Source organism: Symphalangus syndactylus, chromosome 4 (assembly GCF_028878055.3).
Source record: "Symphalangus syndactylus isolate Jambi chromosome 4, NHGRI_mSymSyn1-v2.1_pri, whole genome shotgun sequence".
NCBI classification, from domain to species: Eukaryota; Metazoa; Chordata; class Mammalia; order Primates; family Hylobatidae; genus Symphalangus; species Symphalangus syndactylus.
The window spans coordinates 33,732,902-33,752,897 of NC_072426.2; the positions used below are offsets into that span (position 1 = coordinate 33,732,902).

The window sequence follows — 19,996 nt, forward strand, 5'->3', positions numbered from 1 at the left end:
CAGAACCTGAATGAAGCTGAACGTGCAGTTCATTTAATCCTTGCAACAGTAGCTCTGGGAAGTAGATATTTTCATTTCCATCACACATGTGAAGAAATCAAAGCCCAGAGAGGTTAGGGAATCTGTCCAAGGAAGCAGCAAAGCTGGAACTAGCATCCAGGTCTGCATACTGCCAAGGCCTTTCCTCTTTACACTACAGTATCTTGGATATTTCCTAGGCCCTTCCCAGGGGCTCTATTATGTGTTTTTCGATTTATTCAATAGTCTGGGTTTGGCCAAAACTGTTTTCTTGTGTTGGTGCTAAACTTAAGGCACTAAGAAGACTTTGACAGCTGGCTTATTCCTGCATCTACCCCTTCTCAATCTTTCTCCCCTTGGACCCCACCCCCGCTTAAATGGGTCTTGATATTTCCCTTGTCCCTGCATCTGCAGGGTCATCAGAGTGATCTTGATAAGAATTCTGTGCTACTGGACCTCTGAGAGGCTTGGCATGCTGCTCAAGAGTATAAGAAGAGACTTTCTACTGAGGCAAATGCTGAAGAAAAGAGGCATCTATGACACAAATTATGGTTTTAAACATTATTTAAACCTATAAAATCATCTGTAGTATTTGGTTTCTGATCCCAAGTGACCTAAACCACAAAGGCTGCAAGTGTCACTGAAAATTCATTTAAAGTTTTCCCAGTTAACAGAAATAAAAAATAAATCTGTTCTCTCCTAATGTTCTCCTAATAATCATGTCTGTCCCAAAGTAAGATTCAATTGTTACTAAATAAATAAAGCCAGAGAAACAGTAGGTACTATTATTTGTCTTGCAAATAATATAAACTTATCACTTTCTGCCAATTACAAGCTTAATAGGGGATCGCTAGCAGGGAAACTTGGAAAGTAAAAGCACAAAAAATATTTTTTTAATCACCTGTAATTCATCTCCCCCCAAAATTACTACCACTAAAATATGGATTTATGTCTTGCTAGTATATGTTTCTGTAAATAATTATATATTAAGCAAAAATAGGAACATCTTGTGATACTGTTACGTAACTGCTTTTATCCACTTATAAATAGATCATGTCCCCATGTTAATAAAGAGTCACATAAAACATGGTTTTAGATAAGGTATTTATCATGAAATTTAGTGGGTTTTTTTTTGTTTTTGTGTTTTTACAGGGTGATGGTATGTCCCCTAGGGGACATGTAGAAAATCTGGGGGCTATTTGTGATTATTATAGAAGCTGGAGTTGTCTACTGGCATTCTGTGGGCTAGAGCCAAAGGTGGCAGAGTCCCTGACATGAATGAGGCATCCCACACAACAAAGAATTTTTCCATCCCCCACATGACTTTCAAACGTCCTCTGGGAATGTTAGAGCCAGAAGCACTTTGCCCTTAGCAATGTGAACTAGAACACCATGAAGGCTAGTGGCTGAAACAGAAATATCTAGTGAATACACAAAGAAGGGGAAGAGATTAAACTGGATTGTTTCCAACGTTCCACCCAGAGCCACCATCCTATGATTCCAACACATACAGAAATCCAGCCACATGACTTTTATCTAGTTCTCTCAAAGTTACTAGTTGTCTGTTATATTCCTATCTTCTTCCACGATCGGATAACTGAAAATTGGACATCTCTTTTTTTTTTTTTTGAAACAAAGTCTCGCTCTGTCATCTAGGCTGGAGTGCAGTGTCATGATCTCAGCTCACTGCAACCTCTGCCTCCCAGGTTCAAGCAATTCTTATGCCTCAGCCTCCCAAGTAGCTGGGATTACAGGTGTGTGCCACCACGCCCAGCTAATTTTTGTATTTTATTTTTAAGACAGATGGGGTTTCACCATGTTGGCCAGGCTGGTCTCAAACTCCTGACCTCAAGTGATCTGCCCGCCTCAGCCTCCCAAAGTGCTGAGATTACAGGCATGAGCTGTAATCGCAGTGTGCCTGGCTAAAAATTTATATCTTAAGTTTCATTTCAGTTAGCTGCTCCAAATCCAGTGCCTAGACAACTTTGACTTTTAAGCACAAACCAAGAAAACTATAATGGATGCACATAAAGATATTGTTTTTAAGATGTTTACTACAGCAATAAATACAAATATAAATCCTGTAAGTAACTGCAATATCAAATACTTTAGATTTCATTAAATAAATGATGGTATATCCATAAAAGGAAATAGAGTCATGTATCCCTTAGTGACGGGGATATATTTTGAGAAATGCATCCTTAGGCTATTTCACTGTTGTGCAAACATCACAGAGTGTACTTACAGAAACCTAGATGGTATAGTCCACTACACACCTAGGCTATATGGTATAGCCTAATGTTTCTAGGCTGCAAACCTCTACAGCATGTTACTGTACTGAATACTGTAGGCAACTGTAATACAGTGGTATTTGCATATCTAAACATACAAAGGTACAGTAAAAATATGGTATTTTAATCTTATAGGACCACCATCATACATGTCCATTGTTAACTGAAATGTTATGTGATACAAGACTGTATTTTACAGCCATTACATATGTTATAGTGTATTTTATGATATGGAAAATATAATATTAAGCAGGACAAACAACTTACATAGCAATGTAATATAATTATGTATAACATAATGTAATATACAGCAACGTATAATATAATGTAACATAAAGCAATGTAATTATGTATAATATATTCTTAGAGACAAATTTATATATATGTGTATATATGTATATATCTATCTAATCCCAAAAATGTTTTAATCTAGCATTAATAATATAAGAAAAAAATACATATGGAGAGTTAAGTAGGAGCTCTGTGTGTATGTGTATGTCACTATACATAATGTGTGTGTGTGTGCGTGTGTGTGTGTGTGTGTGTAGTATTTAATCTAAATCTTGAAAAGGAATAACCTTATTGACAAATAACTCTAACAGAAATATGGGAGTAGCCATGACTTCACTGGGAAGATGAAGAGTAAGTTAAAGATTAGCCCTGTTCTAGTGGCCTCAGGCACACTGAACACTTAACCAGCTGGTCAAAGTTCTAAATTAGGTTTAAATTTATACATTCTCTGTCTCCTATAATCATTATTGAAATTTCTCTTAAATTTATTTTATGTTAAGCCAAGAAACTTTCCAAAATGTTCAGATGTTAAGGACAAAGTTTCCTGTTTGGTCTCCTAGAAATATCATTTCTAACAAAGGGCTATAATGATACCAAAGCTTGCAAAACATGTTTCTTATAGAAATTGTATGTTAGAATATTTGTTATGGAAAATTAAATTTGTTCAATTTAGCCATAAATGAACTCACCAACTTTGTGATAATTAACCTACTACTCTATTATTCATCTTACTGGTCTTATGTAGAAAAGTACACTGGTATACATGATTATTGTATAATCATAATGCATTCTTGTCTAGCTTTCTACTCTAAGACCTGCTTAAAGTAAATAGTGCTTCTAGCAGATTTAAAGCCCAATGCATCCAGAAGCCCCTTTCATACACAATTTCTCTTTATAACAACATTAAAACAATAGCAACAATATAAGAATGTGCATTACAATGGTAATAGTGGTTATATCTGGGAGGTAAGATAACAAGTCATTTTTACATCCTTGGGATTCTCTATATTTTCCAATGTTTCACTTATTTTATTATTAGTAGTAGTGGTAGTAGTAGCATTTTGAATGAGAGAATGTCTCTAAGTTTCCCTTTTATCCTTATGCCAAATTATTAGTGAAAGTGCTAACAATTTATCAAGTGACCAAGGGTAGTCTCCTTTAAAAAACAACAAAAAAGGAGGATTTCATTTCCAAAATAATCAAGTGTGGGCTCTGTTTTCAAGCAGCAGTTTACGGACTGGGTGTGGGATTTTTGTGCTCTACAGCAGGGGAGGGGGAATTATTTGTATCTGTATCTTCTGGAGCTCGTATTCTTAAGCTATAGCCTTCCCATGTCTAATCTTTTAAATATCTAGAGCATTGAGCATTTTCAATGTTAGAGCCAGAAGAAGCTCTAGAAATCATTTGACCCAAATTCCTTATGTTAGAGGAGGAGGCCCAGGAATTTGAGTGAAATGACCATGGTCACCTGACAGATGTGAGATAAGACCCTGGATCTCTTCGTTTGAATGTTCTTTCCTTCCACCAGGTTGTTTCTGTGCCCACGGAGGGAGGCAGTGGGCGTGGGCAGGGAAGGAGAGCCCTCCTATCTCGCTCCCTTTCTATGTGGGATACTCAACGTGAACTAGGTCAGTACCCACTCATTATCCAACTGTATACCAGGGAGTCTCAAAGCACTGTGAATGCAAGCTGTTTTTTATCTCTACCTCATCCCAGCTCCCCTTATAAAAAGAAACAAAACAAAACTCTAGGAGCACACTAATGGGGAAGGAGAAGAACATCCCAGAAATATGCAGAGATCAGGTACAGTCCAAGAAGGGAGATAGGTCTTTTGTATTACTAATATTAAAAATCTCAGTGCTCATTCTCTTACTCATTCTGTCTCTGTTTAGCAGAACTCATTAAGACTCTGCTTACTTCTACGAAAAACATTTAAGTAAGAAACAATTAGCTATTCAAACACACACACACACACATTGTCTATCTCCAAAACAAAAGATGAAAGGATTTATCCCCCATAGAAAAGTTGCTGCCAACAAAACTTCCTCTTTCTATAAAGCAACAAAGCCCACAGCTTTCTCTTTCATCTGGAATGTTAAAAAATAGTGGAGGCCATCCAAGGCCATTATCCTTGCTAAGGATCTTCAACCTCCTGTAACATGGGAATCCAGATGAAGAGGCCAATGAACTGGAACTTACAATGTAACCACCAACCTAATTAACAGTAAGACAATGCTATAGAATAGCTCCTGTTTATACAGACAAGGTCTTTAACAACATTAAAGGTTTAATGCTGTCATAAATTTTAATACAATATTTTAAATATAAGTGAGTTAATCATTCTCAAAAGTAAATTTACTTAGCTTAGTAAGAATTCCCCAACTGCATTTATATTCTCTTACATTCATAAATTTCCCTTTGTCATATCTGAGGGTTTACAGGATTGGCACTGGCTTTAGCTCTAAAAATCAGTCAAACTAATGCATATTCATTAAGTGGCAACTCCATACAGATTGATGGTACTAATCTTGGTTCTAATATCAAGGGGAGAGAGAACTGGAGCAAATCACAGCCTCACTGGGTGTCAAAGAAGAAAATGAGAGTTGTATTAAATGATTACTAAGGTTTCTTCCAGCTCTAACTAACTGCAGTTCTTTAATTTTACATGTTTTGAAAATACCAGGTATTGAGGAGTATGGCAGAGTAGTATAATAACCCAGCCCTTGCACCCATGCACTGGAAGTCCATATTAAAATGAAAACATGTCATCTGGGGAAAAGATGGCATTAAGACAGTATCAGTCATCACCATATGATAAGACATTTTCATCCAGGAGGACTTAGCTCCAGGGAGCTACAGAGTCCCCAGGAGCAGCAGTTGCCAGGAAGAAAAGGATTGAAGCAGGCATTATAAATCAAATGCCTATAGAAGCACAGCAAAGAGCATAAATAAATGAGGAGAGCTGGGTAGGAATTGTGAAAAAAATTGAAATCTACTTCTCAGCTCCAGCTAGTTGTTGCCTTGGAGGAATGTAGGCCCTGGGTTATCCCTCCTTTAGATTCTTCCAAAGAAAGCCAAAAATCTGTAAAAACTCTTGATTTTAAAATGTTGATTCAAAATAGTTTAACTTTGTACAAGCCAAATATGTCTCCACACCAGATACACCTGTAGGACACCAAATTTGAGACCTCTAATGTGTGGCACTGTAAGGCCAAGGAATATAATATAGGGAAGGGCGCGGCATGGCAAATGGGAGGAAGGGTGCAGTGAAAGAAGATGGAAGTGGCTTTAACTGTATCTGAGGTTGGCTCTGTTAAAGGAAATCAGAAGAGCAGGCCAGCTTGGAAGTAGAAAGACATTAGGACAAGGGTTCTGTTAAAAGAAAAACTTTAGCTGAATTAAATTTAAAAGGGTTTAATTGAGCAAAGAACAATTCATGAATCGGGCAGCCTTCCCAGCCAGAGTAGGCTCAGAGACTCCAGTGCAGCCACATGGTGGAAGAAGAGTTATGGACAGAAAAAGGAAAGAAAGTGACATACAGAAAATAGAAGTGAGGTGCAGAAACAGCCGGATTCATTACAGCTTGGTGTTTGCCTTATTTGAACATGGTTTGAACAGCTGGCCACCTTTGGCCACAACTTGGTGATTGGTGCAAGAGTAGGCTACAGTCTGTATACAACTCCATTTAGGTTATAATTCACAATGTACAGAGAAACCTTTAGGCTGAACTTAAAATATGTAATGAGGCAGCTTTAGGCTAACCTTGATTTAACAGTTCTGAATCTTCTCTGGAGTCATGTGTTTTCAAACTTGGAGGTCTTCCATAGAGACATTAGGACAGGGGTTCTAAATATTTTCTGGGGTTATATGTACCATATGAGAGTCTGATAAATGTTTTAGAGATTTTCACTAGAAAAAAATAAACATACATGTAGTAGACAGAATAATAGCTCCCCAAAGATGTCCATGTCTTCATCATTGTTGCTCCTCTGCCACCTTACCTTATGTGACAAAAAGGACTGTGAAAATGTAATTAAGCACTTCAAGATAGGGAAATTATCTGAGTGAGCCCAATCTATTTACATGAATCCTTAAAATCAAAAAATGTTTCCCAGCCATGATCAGAGGGGATGTGACTATGGAAGAATGATCAAAGAGATGCAATGTTGGTGGCTTGAAAATGGAGTAAGGGACCATAAGCCATGGAATGTGGGCAGCCTCTGGAAACTGGAAAAGGCATGGAAATGGATAGATTCTTCCCTAGAGCCTCTAGAAAGGAATGGAGCCCTGCCAACACTCTTTTTTTTTTTTTTTGGCCCAGGGAGACATATGTTGGACTTCTATCCTACAGAACTATGAGATAATAAATTTGTGTTTAAAGCCACAAGTTTGTGGTCAGTTATTACAGTAGCAATAATAGAGTATATATACACAGACACTTGGGCAAACACATTCATAGACCTTCCTGAATCTCATCCTCATAAATACATAAAGGCTCCTTGTGCTCAAAAGAACCCAATATACAACATGACAACTCTGAGAGCTGTAGGTATGAAAGTATTTGGCATTCATGAAAAGACCAATGCCCACCTCATGACCTCAATCCGCTCCAAAATCTCACCTCTGCAAAGATGGATTCATTTTCTGAAGACTGACTACTCCTTCGAGTCTCATCCAAATGATGTGTGACCCCAAGGAGTAAGGTGGCCTCTTGCTACAGAGAGATCTTTCTTCCTTTTCTTACAGTGTTCATTATGTTAACAGCATTCTCCCCAACTCACTGCCCCAAAGAAGGTGGCATTTTACACCTGCTGAGACTTAGCCTGGCTTATTCCTTCACTCTGAACCAGACCTAGGTCTGGAGTGTCCAATTACAGTATCATCTCTCTATCAAGATTCTGTTTGGCATGATATGTCCAAACCTGGCCAGATGCCTGCTTAAAACAGAAGAGGAAGGTTATCAGGAATGTGAGCTACCTGATTCAAAGTTGTTTTTAGCCTCGGATCTCATTTCACCACTTCATCAAATTTCACAATCCCTGTAATATTTTGAGATGGATTTTTTAAAATTTCCATTTGAATGTCCCTTGGTGATGTCACCATGGTTGTGATAAATAATTGTAGTTTAAAGTTTACTTAACTAAGAGTACTAGACATAACTGCCCTCACAGCTCTCCTGATATGTGACTTAGCACCAGATCCTGCGATTGCTGACAGCGGTGCACAGAACAGTCTGGAGTGTTGCTAGGTGAGAAATCTCAATTCTGTGAAAGTGGGACATGAAAGATGGGAGATGGGGAGGAGAAAAAGACAACAAGGTATTTAGGATCCTGTGAAGGTTTGCTAAGGGGCAGAGGAAGAGAAATACAAAATGGGATACACAATGGTTTTAAGTTTACTGAACATCAAGCATCTTTGAGAAGGTTAATTGCTAACACCATTTTCCCCTGTTGGTCTCTGTTAAATATATACCCCTACATGACCACCATTCATTCCATACACAAGCATGAATGATTTTGTTTTGGTTTTTATTTGTTTTGTTTTGCTTTTATATTATTTTGAAATATGCGTGGGAATAATAGTTGACTTTCTTCTTGCTGAGAGAGACAGTCATCAGGCTGGTGGGTCACTGACTAAATTGATTCCAGTAACCAAAAATAGCTTTCTTACAATAATACCTCAAAGAGGAGGGAGAATGTCCTGATTACTGGAGAAATTACAAGGCTGAATCCAACAGGTATTACCTGAGGTCAGGTAAGAGTAAACACATTAAAAGAAGTCAGCTTGTGAAGAGGGTTATAAAAGGTGCCCATGAATCCACCTGGATAGGGAAGCACCTTACCTTTGAGGTCCCCTCCAACCTTTTGAGGTTCTATTATTCTAAATTTAGTATATTGGATATTTAAAAGTACAACTGCATAGCACAGCCAATTTTCTCTGTAGTTATTGATTTAGACTGTGCTGCCTTAGAAAAACAATTCTGAAGGTCAGGCTCAGAAGCACAGCCCTCCCTTTCCACTGAGTGAGGGCTATGATTACACTGTACACAAGATCCTACAAAGACAGCTGACACAACTAGTGGTTGAATTCTTTCTTCTGTTTATTTCCAGAAGAGACTTTCCATAGACAGCTGCAATGCCAAGCTCCCATCAGAATGTCATGCCAACCTTTCTGCAGGCTGCTTTCCACCCACACCCTTGCCCTGGATCCAGGGCTGTCTCCAGCAGGTCTAGCAGGCTAGAGAGGCCATCCTGGGGCTATGCCAGTGCTAAGGTCACTGGAAGACACTTGGGTCAGCACAGAATCTGCACCTGCCATGCTGCAGTCAGACATTTGTGGGTTCAAATTCTGGCTCAGTCCTTTTCACTTGTGCAACATCAGGCAAGTGCCTTAATATCTTTCAGACTATGAGTACACAGCTTTATGAGAAAGTAGAGAAGGCTAAATGAGAGACTATGTAAAAATCAGTTGGTATGGTGCCTACATGGTCATCACAATATCACTATCACAAAGGAAAATCTAATTCCCTCCAGCGTAGAATAAAGAACAAGAATGGATGAAATCAGCATTTCTCTCCAAGGGCAGGACCTGTCTCTACTTCCCCCTGAGCCTTAAGGTAGATTATTTTCAAATGGGAGGCAGAGAAAGTAGGTCATTTACATTTATCTTAAACTCACTCAGCGATTCCCCTTCTAGGCCCCTTTAAGCAGATTTTCTGACTATAAGGAATGCCAACAAAAGCCTTGCCTCTTGTGTGGGGGTGGCAAGCACACAGTTGGCATTTCTGAGAAAGGAACCACAAGCACAGAATAGCTTCTGACAACAAAGGGCCCACCTTGGTTGAAGTCGCACTGTTTCTTGGCACTTGAAGGCATTGTTTTGTGGACTCTCATGAGCTGGTGTTCCTGCTCTCACCTGACACTCTGACTGGCTGGATACCACATGCTCTGTCTCCTGTAAGAAGAAACGGCAAAAGTAGATGAGCTGTCAACACCAATCAGTTCTATAGCATTATTATGCTGGAAGCAGGTCTCAGGGCAGGGAAGCAGCAATGCATAACACATTCTGCTGATTGTAGTGTGGGAAGGGAGCCAATTCAGTGGTCCAAAATTTTAAAAGCTTCTATAAGTCAGTTGCTGCAAGATTACAGAATAAAGACAAAAATAATAATAATAAATCTAATGTCCAAAAGATATGGTATAGCCATACAATAAGAATTTTACAGACATTAAAAATGATGTCATGGAAGAATATTGAATGAATAGATACATCTGAAAAGATAATTCATAGAAGAATATTTATAATATAGGCTTATTTATGCAAGAATAAATATATGTATGAATGTTCACACATACACACACACACACACACGCCACACACATGAGATTGGAATAAGTTGGACCAAAATCTTAACTGTGACTAACTCTGGGACCTCATATTTATTTATTTTGGGGAGCCCACATATATTTTCTAAGTTTTCTACAATAAACATTATTTCTATAATAAGAGAAAAATTTAAGTTCATCTGAAAACTAAAGAACAAATCATTTTTATAAATTCCAGATCTCAAGAGTCCTTGATATCTCTCCCCTCATCCTGCCACCACCCCCTCATACACACACACTATTGCCATTGGCTACATTGCATCTAAAGAAACCACAATGTGGGTTATCCATGAGGCAATTGCTCATTAACTTAGAAAAACTCCAGAGGGCTTAACACTCTACAGAATAAACACACCAAAACTAAAACTAATCTGGATTCAATACAAAGACATGCATACATAGCAAAAATGAAAGATTTATATATATCCAATAGTTCCACTACTATCATCTTTGAGCCATGTCAAACCTCTAACTGAAAAAACTTTCTTTAGAATAAAACAGCCCTTCTTTAACCTAATAAATAAGATACTAAAACAAAAATCTGCGAGAAATTCAGTAGCTCCAGGTGGGTATCATCATACAGGCAAATTATTCAAGCAATGCAGTGAATTTGGGTCTTCTGCTGCAACATATTATGGTCACAATAGAGACCCAGCTCCTCTATTAAGGATGTGGGTTGAAGTCAGTACAAGTGTCAACGTGTCAGGTGTCTTAGAAATCATGTTTCCAGCACACTAGAACAACATGGTGAGGCTTTTTGCCAAGAAGTCATCATCACAAGCCTCTACAACAAAATCATATGAATGCCTTCATATGAAAGGGGTAAAATGGGAACAGCTGGGCAGAGCTGTGGGAAAGGAAAGAATTAGCCCTATCAAGATCCTCTCTTTAATTCTTTGAAGCCTCCAGCTTCAGATAAGAAGACACTCCACATGAAAAGTTTCCATTAGTATGTACTAGTCCCTGAGACTTAGCAGTTGCTTGAGAAAAATTCTACAACTACCCAAATACTGGTCAAATTCTCCCACACAATGGTTTTCATGTGAGACAGAGTTCTGCTTGCTACTTGCTCAGTGTATGATCTTGGCCAAATTACATAAGTTATCTGGGCTCAGTTTCCTTTTCTGTAAAATGAAGATAATACCATCAATTCCACAAGTGCCTCCCAATTGGAGGCACACAGCAGATATGGACTACTACTGATAACAATATTGCTTTTATAAAAATTTTCTTAAAGCTCAATATTCTGAACCTAGTGCTCAGGTAATCCTTGCAGAATTAACCCAAATGAGTTCAGCAAAAGAGAACCTATTTTTGTGGTGCAATGCTTATTTCACATTTCTATACGAATAGCAATATTATTTTAAACATTACATTTAGAAGCCTCAATAGATGTAGGCATTAAGAAATGGCCCCTCTGAACTCTAAAAGGTTTAAACCAAAAATGCACATTTTATTAAAACTTTATCCTTTTAGGAAAGAGCAGTGTTTGATTTATTTTTCGAAAATAGTATTTTATCTAACTCTTTGAATCTTCAAAAATTGAGAAAGGTTAGAGAGGCCAAACACTGTTGGATTCCCTTGGACGTAGGATGTATCTTAGATATGAATAACAAGAACTTTAGAGAAAGTGCCTCCTTAATATGCTTAGAACGGAGATCTCAAAGGACTGCAAGAGAAGAACTCTTCTCTAAAATGGGAAGATAAGGAGTATTTGGACACAGCTGACTATCAAGTCCCTGATTCAAATGGGGAAAAGAGTGGCACTGTCACCTATGTTTCTTTTCCCTACCAAGAATTTCAAACCTCAAGATGGTAGGGAGAATTGGGGAAGACTAAGTAAGGAGTCTGGTACAAATCATCCTGAATACTGATGAATGGAACAGGCTCTGAGGTGATATGTATATGTGATTGTCATGACAGGCTGCCCTTCCCAATGCCAAAAGTTAGATCGTGAAAGTTCTGATCTACAAGCCCCCCTCAGATCAGAAACCCAAGTATAGCCTTTCTTAGAAAATGCCGAATTTATTCTTCCTTCCAGAGATCCTTATGATGTTGGAAAATATTTCACTCATAAGAAAAGGAATAAAGATTTTTAGTTTAGTTCCTTCCACTCCATTATCTCCTCATGGAATGACCACCTGTGGGCGAATAACCCCAGCAAAGCTCACATGGGAATCAATGAGCCTTCAGATGCTTCTAATTTCTAGGCTTTAAGTTTTCTAGCTGATACCCCAGACAGCCTGAAGCAGACACAGACCTCCCTAGTGTGCCCTAGGTGAGTTCCTGACCCACAGAAACCATGAAAGATAATATATGATTATTACTATTTTAAGTTTTGTGGTTATTTGTTATGCAACAATAGATAACTAAAACACATTATCTTTCCTCTATTCTAAGATACCATCAATTATAAACCATCATTGGTTTGATTACATAACAGTCTTTTAGGAAAAAAATAATGCCACATTAAATGCATCCATCAATTTTAAGAAACGTTCAAAAATGAGAAAGGTGAAATTTTGAACAGATGTGTGTATTGGCATTAAGGAACGACAGAGCATTCCCAGGACAGCCTGGCATGTAACGACACAAGACGTCCCAATACAAGTACCTTACAGGGAATAGGGGAGGAAAACCCAAGCCTTAGTTGACCAGCTTTAAAAAATAATTTCATGTTTTCTCTTAAAGAAAGAAGACAGAAGAAATGGGGATATCATCTTATTGAATTAATAGAACAGTAGCTTTCAAAGGTCTTGTGCTGCCAGCTGTCATTTATTCATAAAGTTATAAAGGAAAGAGTACAAAACAAGAATAGTAGTACTCAATCAAATGTATCTGCCTCTATAAGAGATTTGGCCAGATGCATGAGAAGCCAAGGCTTACTTCCTTGGTGAGCCCGTTTCTCTGCTCCAGTTGGACTCCACCACCTGGTGAAGGTTAACTAGGGCTGCCAAAGAAAGCCCTTAGAGTAAATAACATATTTGTAAAAGATTGAGAGTTAACATTTTGTCCCCATCCCCCACCCAAAAAAAAAGGTGACAACATCAAGAAAGGAAATAAATAACACATTTGATTACCTTTGCCCATTTAAGCTTCATCACTCTGTTTAGAATCGGCTGTAACATTCAGCTCAAAAATTCTAGAACATTAAAGTAGGGTATGTATTCTGAAATAAATAAGATACATTTTTACCTAAAAAAAAAACACTACTATATACCAAGCATTTTTATAGTTGAGAGGGTTATAGAGAAGTGAATAAGACATTCTTGCCCCCAAAGAACTTTAAAATCTACCGTTTGACACAGACTAAAGGGTAAGAGAGCAGATTCTAACTTTTAACTTCTGTGTTAATGTGTCTGTCAAATGGTCAGATCCAAACTGACCAAGGGGAATGAGGGAAGAAGCCAAAATCCTCTGATCCATGCTTGGTCTTCCTGCTACCTGGCCAAGCGTAGCCCAGACTGGCACCTGGAAGAAAAGGCATCCCAGCCATCTTCATCTACCCTCCACCTCACCCCTAGTATGTCCCAAGTCCAACTCAGTGGGGTGATTTGTTGGTTCTCTGCCAAATGCAAGGACCATCGAATTGACTACATTCTGAGATAGTTCATAAGAAAGCTGTCCATGAAGCAAACATAATTTAGGCTATTTATCTCATCCAGGTGCAGAGGCTAGGAGAGTGTGCATGATAACAAAAGGAAAGCTATTAACTCAAGAGGCTCAAAACTCAAACTTAGTTAGGGAAAAATTAGCTGCCCTAAACCAGAATGGTGAAATATGATACTTTGTTCTCATTGCAATTTTAGTGAGTTCAGCTGAGGGACTTGAGATCATCTAGTTTTGATCAAATGGCATGGCCACTGCTTCAGGCCCTTCCAAGTTCCTCCATTTGTACAAATCCATGGCCATCAAGAAAAAAAACAAAACAAAAGAATTTTCCATTTGAATCCCAGATCTTGCCCATCTTCTCTGTCTGAAAATCAGAAATGTACATTTGGGCCTCAAGGATGTACACATCCTGTATATCTTCCCTCCAAGATGTGGTCAATCAAAACATCAAATGTTCATCTTCTCATACTTGAGGTTTTCTCTGTGTCCACTCTATCTCCAAATTGATAAAACTTTATTTTCTTCAACTACTGGATTAAATTTTAAATTAAATGGTTCTGTAGCTTAATCACTCTATTGTTAATAACAATGCCTTGCATTTATGAGAGTAATTCCCAAAATCTCTAATTAAGACATGATTAATATATCTGATAGCACTATAATTTGGAAAATCTTATATTTTCAGCTCTTAAGGTGAACAAGAGAAAGTGTTGTAAATCTACCCTATCCTACATCACCCAAGAGTCCCTTTTTTCTTAACCTTCACATATCTGTGAAAGTGACTTGATGTCCTTCTGAATTGGGGAATTTTAAAGATGTTTGCACCCTGATAAAAGAAACTATTGGACTATTACATTCATGTCATAACTAGGGTAAAGAGGGTCCTGTACGAGTTGATTTAAATTTCCTTTCAAAAATGTGTGTCTATTATTTAAAATTTTCTGGCCCTTTAAGAAATAGGGAACCAAGAGAACAGTTTCTTCAGATCTATTTTTAAAATTTATTTCTGGCCATCTTACCCATTATTTCAACAAAGAAATAAAATAAATCATGGAAAAAGGCAGGCATAGGCTCAAAATCCACATATATCCATGAAGTAGGATGTCCCCTGATTCTATTTTTTTTTTTTTTTTTTTTTTTTTTTTGAGACAGAATCTTGCTCTGTCACCCAGGCTGGAGCGCAATGATAGGATCTCAACTCACTGCAACCTCTGCGTCCCAGGTTCAAGCGATTCTCCTGCCTCAGCCTCCCGAATAGGTGGGATTACAAGTGCCACCACCATGCCCAGCTAATTTTTGTATTTTCAGTAGAGATGAGTTTTCACCAGGTTTGGCCAGGCTGGTCTCGAACTCCTGACCTCAGGTTGATCCACCTGCCTCGGTTTCCAAAATGCTGGGATTACGGTCGTGAGCAACTGTGCCCAGCCTGATTCTATTTTTTTAAGCTGTAATATATATTACCCAGTTTACTGCTTTGTTGTAAGAATTTCTAGTAGAAAACAGACATTCAATTATGCTGTCCATCATGTTATATATACTTTCCAAATCTAATAACATTCACTGAGCGCTTGCTCTGTAGCAGGTACTAAACTAGGCACCTTCTATGTACATTTTCTCATTTACTAGGAGGTAGGTTTTAGTCCCCCAGTTTTCCCCAGTGAGAAAAATGAAGCGAAGAAAAGGCAGATGACTTACTGAGGCCAGAAAGATTGCCTTTTATATACGAGGTGCCTTTCTGAAGATCTTGCAAAGTCTGACTGACATTTGTGTATTTTAAGACTATTCTCATGACAGCGGATATTGGGTATTTCCATTCACCAGCTAATGTGGAAATATTTCAATAAAATCAATACAGCTTATAATTCAATAGGCCCAAACAGCTTTGATATACAATTCTTGATTGATTTGGGAGGAATTGCATTAATTCAAGTTGTTTGCCTTAAAAGTGATTTAATACTTTATATTCAATACTTAATTCAAAATTGTATAAAATAGGACCACATCAGATCACATGACTGCGCTAGAGCATCCAGTTCCTAATCCCAATCTCCTAAACCCAAATCCAGAGTTCTTTCCATTATATATTCTAACCACCCACATTTACTGTAGAACTGAGAAGTATCCCATGCAAGTCAATGTGAATACAGTCACAGTTAAAATGTAACAGCTGGGGTGGGTGGTATTCAAGTGTAAAATCAATGGAGTATACACAAGATTAAAAAAGAAAGTCATGAGGCATGCGAGTTTTCATTAGTATTTGTTTTTTCTCCTCTCTAGCATGTGAGTTAAAGGACACAGGGACTCTGAAGTGAGGGAGATTCATAAAAACCTAGTATTCTCTCTAATGAGCTTGAGATTGGAGGCAGGGAGGCAGGATTTACCAGTTATGAGACATGAGATAGCTGCTTTGAGTATTTTGACAATCAGCTAACCAAAATCTAGCTACCCCTCTCTAGGAATCCTTGCATTTCTCCTCCTGCCCCACTGAGGAGTTAGGCCTTGCACAGGTCTCCAACACTCCAATTACAACACATTGCTAAGACTACAGAAGGCTCCAAACAGCAAAAAGGATGAAGGAAAGCAAAAGGCAAATAGTTTCTGATTATGATCACATTGCTTCACTCCCTCATAGCACTAGTATCTGTAACTACCATGCCTGAGCCCTGAAATATACCTACCCTGACCTTAGAACCAGCCTGATCCCTCACAGCTAATGAGATGTCCTAGACTTGATCACTGTAACTCCTAGGATTCATAAACTGGTCATCTCTGCAGCTTTATGGGATTCTTGGTTTTCTGACGACATTCATTCATCATTCAAATATTTAGTCCCTATCAGGGGCTACATTCTGTGCTCTTCCTAGTTCCTGCCCTCAGGGAGCTCACAGTCAAGTTAGCAGTGGCAATGGTGGTGGGGGATGGAAGAGGTGGCAAGACACAAACTATAAACAGGCAATTGCAGTATAGTATGATCAATGCTACAATAGGATAAGGAAGAAGTGTGAGATGCTTTGAGAACGTATAGGAATGACACCAAGCCTAGCTCTTGGGAGAAGTATCACTGAAGTGGCCTAAAGTATAAATGAACATCAACTGGAGGAAACAGCATGAGGGGGAGGCAGAATGTATCAAGGCAAACATGTGTAAGTGAGAGCATGGAATGTTCAAGGAACTCCGGATGGGTGACTATGTTTAGAGTGAGAGTCAAAGGTAGGGATGGTGAACAACCAGGCAGGTGAGGCACAGGCAGAAGCCAGATCATGTGAAACCTCTAAGTATGAGGACCTACTAGTCTTGAAGAGTTTGGGCTTTATTCCATTGGCAATGGCAAGCCACTGAATATTATAAGTAAGGCATGTTCAGATTTGCACTGGAAGAAATCGTCTTAGGCTTGTGTGGCAAATGGATTAGAAGGTGAAGAGGAGGAATCAAAGAAGGAAGGATAGTTAGAAAGTTAGAGCATCCCAAGCAAGAGATGACTGTCACTTGGATGACAGAGGTGGTAGGCAGTATGGAGAATAACAAATTAGCTAAAAAGATACTAAAGAGATAGAAAAAATGGACCTGGTGATTGACAGGATGTGGTTGAATGAAAAAGAAGGAAGATGGTGATGCCAAATCTCTAAGTGGGAAAATGGGGTGAAAGCTATTGCTGCTCCATGAGATGGACACAGGAAGAGAAATAGTGTTCAGGGAGAGTTGGGTATAAAGGACCCATGCAGCATCGAAGTAGGCAATGATAAATAGAGGAGCTGGAATCTTAGAGACAGACTAGGGCTGGCAATACATATTTGAAAACGATCAGGAGGGTGACCAAAACCACAAGTCAGGTAACACAATTCAGAGTAGGCAGAGAGGGAAGAGAAAACTTGGGAGAAAACCCTGAGGAATGTCAATATTTACAGCACTGATGGTATATTGTTAAATCAAAACTCAAGCTGCAAAGTAATGTATATATAGTAAGAACCCACAGAGAGAGGTGGAGGAGTAGATCAATATGTTTGTATATATATGTGCGTGTGTGTGTGTGTGTGTGTGTGTGTATTATTACTGTGCAGTTATGGTTTTTTCTGTGGGATATGTTAATTTATAAGTTACTTAATTGTTTGAATTGTTTAATGAGTATGTGTTGCTTTTATAATCTAAAATAAGAATATTTCATTTTAAAACATTTAAGGGACAGGCAGATGGAAAGGATACTGCAGAGAAGACCAAGAAAGAGAAATAGGAAGAAAATGCAGAATGGGTTGTCATGGAATCTTCAAGAAGGAAGCTCATTGCCTGACCCACTTGTTTCATAATGCAATGAAATGCTAAAGAATTTTAACTCCATAAGGAAAATCAGGGTAAGACAGTAAAAGAAACATTAAATATTAGTAAAAGTACACTCAATAGTATGACTTCTGTCTTGTTCTTTAAAATAGGTGCCTCTGTTCCTTATGTTCTACTTGTGTTAAACTTTAATAAAGGAATACAATTTTCAAAAGCCAGCAATCAAAACTCATGGTTAAACAGAACAACTGGAGCAGCGAGTCAGCACCTATAAAAATGGCACCAGAAGCTTAAGCCTTTCTGCTAGAACTGATCCCTATGCACAGAGCAGAGGTATGATAAGAAAGCCCCTTTGTCAAGTCTGTCCTTACCTCTCAGTCACATGGCCTCTCAGGTCTTATATAGAAGCTAGTGAATTATTTTGACTTCAAAGGGTTATTATGATTTTAAAAATAGGAAATGCTAATTTCTGGGGAGTTTTTTGTTATTGTTGTCACTTCTTTATTTATTATTTATTTATTTATTTTTTGGTAAGAGACAAGATCTTGCTATGTTGCCCAGGCTGGACTCTCCAACTCCTGGGCTCAAGTGATCCTCCTGCTTCAGCCTCCAAAACAGCCGGGACTACAGGCATACGTTACCACACCAGGCTTAATTTCTGTGATTTTAATATGAATTAAGAAAATATGTATATTTTAAATCGTCTCCCTCTGAGTTGAGGTTTAAGATCCCTTAAATACCTCTTACTTGCACTTTGAAAGGCCAAGGCATGCAGATCACCTGAGGTCAGGAGTTTGAGACCAGCCTGGCCAACATGGTGAAACCCCATCTCTACTAAAAATATAAAAAGTTAGCCGGGCACGGTGGCACATGCCTGTAGTCCCAGCTACTCAGGAGGCTGAGGCAGGAGAATCACTTGAACCTGTTAGAGGGAGGTTGCAGTGAGCCGAAATCATGCCACTGCACTCCAGCCTGAGTGACAGAGCAAGACTCCATCTCAAAAAAAATAAATAAATAAAAATAAGTTTTAAAACGCTCTTACTTAAAAGACAGCACTACCTTCCTGGGAAAAGCCCACCTTTTATTCCTTTTCTGGGGGCTGAGAAGGCAAACAGCCTGTTGATACGGAATCTCTACCATGTTATTTTCTGAAATTATTAAAGTATGTCTGTTATTCTTTGCTTTCAAATATCCCTCAATGTTTCATTTCTCAAGCTCCCTTGTTTGTTTTATTTAGTTTAGCAAGAATCAAATTATTTTTCTATTTCCAAAGCAGTCACGAGAAAAATCCAAAATTACCATCACAAATATTACTTCAGCTACTAAAGCTGCTGCACTAATGCCACAGCTTTCAACACTAGGCTCTCTTTATATTCTTGTATCAACAAGGGACATCTCTGCCTTTCCTTCTGCTGAACCAGTCATTGAGGATTTTAGAGCAAGTCCAACTGTTCTCACAAAGTGTGGAACAGTTAACAAAGGAGAATCATGTCATTCCAACATTCCCCTTTTAAAGACATTGTGGAAGCATCAGAGCTCTCCCATCTTACAATGAATGCATGGTTCTGTATTTTGTTTTTTTTTTTTTTTCTTTTGAGAGAGAAAAGAGATGGCAGGGGAAATGAGAAAGGAAAATAGTATTGTATCAGAAACCAGAAATGCTGACATGGATTTCACTTTCATGCAAACCAATTTAAGAAACTTTTAAAAACTGGGATAAAAATAAGGAGGAAATGGAATATTACGTACGGTGCAATCTCAAACTAAAAACAAATTAACAACTATAATAAAGCAAATCCTGACAAGAAAATTATTCTAAGATATCTAAAGAGAATAGACATTTTGAAAATAGTGATATCTTGTGAATGCCTAGGACTCATTTGCACGTTAATGGTAATTCAAATATATCAAGACTTACTGGGTGTATACCCAAAGGATTATAAATCATGCTGCTATAAAGACACATGCACACATATGTTTATTGCAGCACTATTCACAGTAGCAAAGACTTGGAACCAACCCAAATGTCCAACAATGATAGACTGGATTAAGAAAATGTGGCACATATACACCATGGAATACTATGCAGCCATAAAAAATGATGAGTTCATGTCCTTTGTAGGGACA

The 19,996-nt window shown here is 38.3% G+C and overlaps 1 protein-coding gene across 8 annotated transcripts in view; it reads right to left on the reverse strand.

Moving 5' to 3' along the window:
* The window catches only part of FAM13C (family with sequence similarity 13 member C), a 117,500-nt gene that overhangs the window by 67,715 nt on the left and 29,789 nt on the right, over positions 1–19,996 (reverse strand). For 6 of the 8 annotated variants that reach the window (XM_055274370.2, XM_055274372.1, XM_055274369.1 and 3 more), the window contains one exon: positions 9,436–9,554. In XM_055274370.2, the coding sequence (XP_055130345.1) occupies positions 9,436–9,554 (119 nt within the window). Of the gene's footprint in view, positions 1–9,435; positions 9,555–13,065; positions 13,129–19,996 lie in introns of those variants that run through there. The other 2 variants (XM_055274374.2, XM_055274371.2) reach the window with 1 other exon arrangement.